Genomic DNA, 3863 nt, shown 5'->3' with positions numbered 1-3863 from the left:
TTCCTTCCTTCCTTCCTTTCTTTTTTTCTTTCTTCCTTCCTTTCTTCCTTCCTTCCTTTCTTTCTTTCTTTCTTCCTTTCTTCCTTCCTTTCTTCCTTCCTTCCTTTCTTTTTTTCTTTCTTTCTTTCTTTCTTTCTTTCTTTCTTTCTTTCTTTCTTTCTTTCCTTCTTTCTTTCTCTCTTCCTTTTGCATTTCATCATTTATTTAGATGTTGAAACTCTCGCACTAAGTTTTTACAAGCTGGTGAACACTGACAAACTATTTCTCCCACAGAACTATAACCACACATTCCCAGACAGTATACATATATGGTTGAATTAACATTGATACACATCAGCATTTTATCGATTACATAATAAAACAAATGATCAAGTATCCAATTATTAAGTTACATAGTTCAAAAGGCATATAAAATATTTCTGCTCGGTTCACTAGCAGATCCCACTTTTACTTTTTTGCAAGAGATTGGGAAGAGAAGGGGAAAACCATAATTCAAACAAGTTGGAAAACCTCAGATAGGTATGGAAAACACAAGAATTTCAGAAATTTTGATTAAGTGGCTAGCTGCAATGATGTAGTTCTACGTCTTAAAAATATTTACTAAATTAAAGAGCATACTCTACATGTTCTGCACAAGACAAAGGCAACATATTACTAAAAATATTTAATAGCCTCCTCTCCTTTCTTGTTCAGGCCCTCCCTGTCAGGTTGCACCTGAGTGCAAACATTAAATTAACTCTAAGGCTTTTTGTCTGGAGACATTATTGAAGATATGTGCTTCTGTAACAAAGTTGATTTTCAAATGGAGGTTTCCCAAAACAGCACAAAATAAGACAGAGACATTAAATAATCACCACAAGACTTAGTTTAAAAAGTAGAATGATGGCAAAGCAAACCTGATGGGTTCTGGTGTAAGTGTGGGAGATGTAAACATAGACTGAGCAGGCAGAGAGCAAGAGAAGCCCACGGTGTTTGAGATGACTGAAGGAATACACCACGGAAGGTCTACAGAGTTCTTAGTTCTTGGAGTATTCGTTCTGTATGATACTAAAAATATACAAGTATTGTGCTGGGTGTTTTGGCACCTAATCCTTCTAAATTCCTTACAGACTAATAATATTCTGGCACGGGAGTACATTTAATGACATTACTCAATACCTTATTTAAGGAAAGGTCAATTGGTACAAATAATGAACACATTTTAAATGCTGACCAGCAAAATTCTTTTGCTAAGTGTCCAAACATGTTGATTATAGCCCAAATATACAGGTTGCAATTCTGTCAAGCTTGTGGCCTGGTAAAACTTTTTCAATATTCCCATGGAGCTTCCACAGGTAAGTGGACACATTGGGTAAATGACAAGTCAGGTCCCATCTGGAGTTCCTCTTCCAAGGCAATGGCATCAGGCACCCCAGTTTTACTGAATACAACAGTTGTTTCTATGACCATTGGAATCCTTGAAGCAGAGCCACACTTTAGGATGGAACTTCCCTAGATAACAAAGTTGCTTGCCATTAAAAGCTCCACGCCGCTTTTGTCTTATGAATTGTACTGCAGCTTCATATTTCATCCCACCTTCAGTTAATGCTAGGGCGACAAGCACCGGAGCTCTGCCAAGGCCTGTGACACAATGGACAGCAATACGGCAACCAGGTTCTTCACGAAACTTAATCTTCACAAGACTTAACCAGTCATCAGCAATCTGGTTGGACAGTGGTGCACCATCATCAAAAGGCCAGTCAAGAACACGAATGCCTTCTTTCTCCACAAGAGTAGTGTCCTAAGTTGCTTCGCATACTCTTACTATTGTGGTAACTCCAAACTTCTTAAGTTCCTCTACATATTTGTTTAAGGTCCCATTGGTTGGATTGTGTGTCATAAGAAATCTCATCTTGTATGTGACTTCCACAGGAGCAGGGCGGTTCATTAGAGCCATGTTAATTTAGTCAAAAAAAAAAAAAAAACACCCAATAGGGTTATGAAAGAATTAAAAAAACTGAATACAGAAATGATTCCAAACAAAAACAAAAACCGAAAACCAAACCAAACCAAACCAAACCAAACCAAACCAAAAAAACAACCTGAAGTCTACTTCAATATTCAATATACTCCACTTGACATACTCAATGCTTTGAGTATGAGTTGGGAGAAACAGGCAATCCAGTAATACTGAGGCAATACAAAGAAAGTCCACTGAGGTTTACCCCATCCAGCTCTGAGCTCTTGGAAAATGCTCTGCAGATTTCAATTCAACACGACTGTGTCCAGGTTATCCACTCTTATGGGGGCTCCTTGGTGGAGTAGTAATGAATTTCTACAGTTCACTTGACTGCATAGAGGTCGTGCTGTGCGTGGCAGTAATTTCCACTGCCCTTCAGAAACTCCATAAATGTGTGACCGAGAACACCACAGAACTGAGGAATATGTCTGCTCATTGAAGTTTGTGGCCTAATCATACAGCTGATCCCGAGGTGGCACAGGCAGCGTGACAGCAGTGCAGGCAGCGGTGGGCGTCGCGAGGCGGCGGCGGTGATGCAGGCGGCCCGGGCACCAGACCACCATGCAGTGAGCTGTCTGAGGAGCGTCGCCGAGCCAGCAACAGCCCAGGGCTAATGTTCGCGCCCAGGCCTCTTTCTTTCTTTCATGTATGTGAGTATCTTACATTCCAGAAAGAGGGCATCAGATTATGCTATAGATGGTTGTAGGCCACCATGTGGTTTCTGGGAATTGAAGTCAGGACCTCTGAAAGAGTGGCCAGTACCCTTAACTACTCAGCCATCTTTCTAGCCCCATGTAATTACTCTTAATTGCTTTCCATTTCTTTCTTTTTAAAAAAGATTTATTGTTTCAGGTCATTTAATCACACAGTGAACTCCAAGGTGGTATTATTTACTGGAAAAAAAAACCAAAAAACCCTGTTTTTAGTTGTGGTGTGTCTCAGCTCATAGCACACACCTTTAATTCTAAATAATGAAGGTAAAGTGGGTTTGTGGAAGGAAGCAGCATGCTTGAAAGTGCTGCCTAATTGAGTGTCAGACAAAGTGATGAATCAGAGAAAGATTTGACAGAGTAGGATATGCTCAACTCTCTTGATGAGAGGAAAGGGAAGCTACTTAAGAGCAGGAGAGAGAGAGAGAGAGAGAGAGAGAGAGAGAGAGAGAGAGAGAGAGAGAGAGAGAGAGAGAGAGAGAGAGAGAGAACAAATTAGACACAGGTTAAGACAGAACAAGTCAGAGAATGAGAAGGAGCCAGAAGATTAGAACAGATTGCTTGAATTTGTTTGAAACCAAGCAGAGCAATTTAGGAGAAACCAAGAGAAGCCAGATTTAATCAGTTAGTGTGGAGATGAACAAGAACAGATGAGTTGATCAGCCAGCAAGAGTTCAGAAAGCACAAGAGTGGGAGAGCTTATTCAGTAGTAAGTCTCAGAAGCAGAGAACATTCTAGGCCTAGATTAGATTGTATGGAGACTAAGAAGCTTCCAGGTCTAGGGCCAAGTTAGCAGACAGAGGCAGTGAGCCTTAGAGATGACAATTGCCTCTAACCCCCAAAAAGAGTTTCTGTAAGAATTTACTTTTCCTCATATGTGCCTATCTCTCTGTGTAGTTCACCTGAGTGCAGGGGACAAGGTGGGGTGACTGAGAACAGAGAGGTTTCTAATACCCTGGAGCTAGACTTAGAGGTAGTTATCAGTTGACTCACCTGTGTCCTGGGAACAGTTCTTGGGTCCTCTGAAAGAGCAGGAGGCACTTTTAATTACTATATATATATATATATATATATATATATATATCCCTACAGTTTCACTTCTCATGAGATTTATCCATATTTTCATCAGTGCTTTTTCTTTAGTCTTGGTAAGG

The 3863-nt window shown here is 40.4% G+C and overlaps 1 protein-coding gene across 2 annotated transcripts; it reads right to left on the bottom strand.

Annotated features, from left to right (window-relative positions):
* Window positions 1–1417: 1417 nt before the first annotated feature.
* LOC147996618 (protein tyrosine phosphatase type IVA 1-like) lies at window positions 1418–1936 on the bottom strand. Of its 2 annotated transcripts, none has more exons than XM_087642978.1 (2): window positions 1835–1936; window positions 1418–1741 (listed from the first exon to the last, which is right to left on the bottom strand). In XM_087642978.1, the coding sequence occupies exons 1-2, from the start codon at window positions 1934–1936 to the stop codon at window positions 1418–1420; spliced, it is 426 nt and encodes a 141-aa protein (XP_087499104.1). The 2 variants fall into 2 exon arrangements, with proteins under 2 accessions (XP_087499104.1, XP_087499102.1); XM_087642976.1 differs by having other exon boundaries at window positions 1418–1762; window positions 1841–1927.
* Between the last annotated feature and the right edge of the window lie 1927 nt (window positions 1937–3863).

This window comes from Rattus norvegicus, chromosome 2 (genome assembly GCF_021556685.1).
Source record: "Rattus norvegicus strain SHRSP/BbbUtx chromosome 2, alternate assembly SHRSP_T2T, whole genome shotgun sequence".
NCBI classification, from domain to species: domain Eukaryota; kingdom Metazoa; phylum Chordata; class Mammalia; order Rodentia; family Muridae; genus Rattus; species Rattus norvegicus.
The sequence above is the reverse complement of the archived record's forward strand: the minus strand, read 5'-3'. Positions and strand labels throughout refer to the sequence as shown.

What these genes read in the sequence shown, in the direction of transcription:
- LOC147996618 (XM_087642976.1), bottom strand. Translation starts at nt 1,927, where the DNA reads ATGAACCGCCCTGCTCCTGTGGAAGTCACATACAAGATGAGATTTCTT. An exon ending in ATGGGACCTTAAACAAATAT is followed by an intron (nt 1,763 to 1,840) that starts GTAGAGGAACTT and finishes ACTCTTGTGGAG; the next exon opens with AAAGAAGGCATTCGTGTTCT.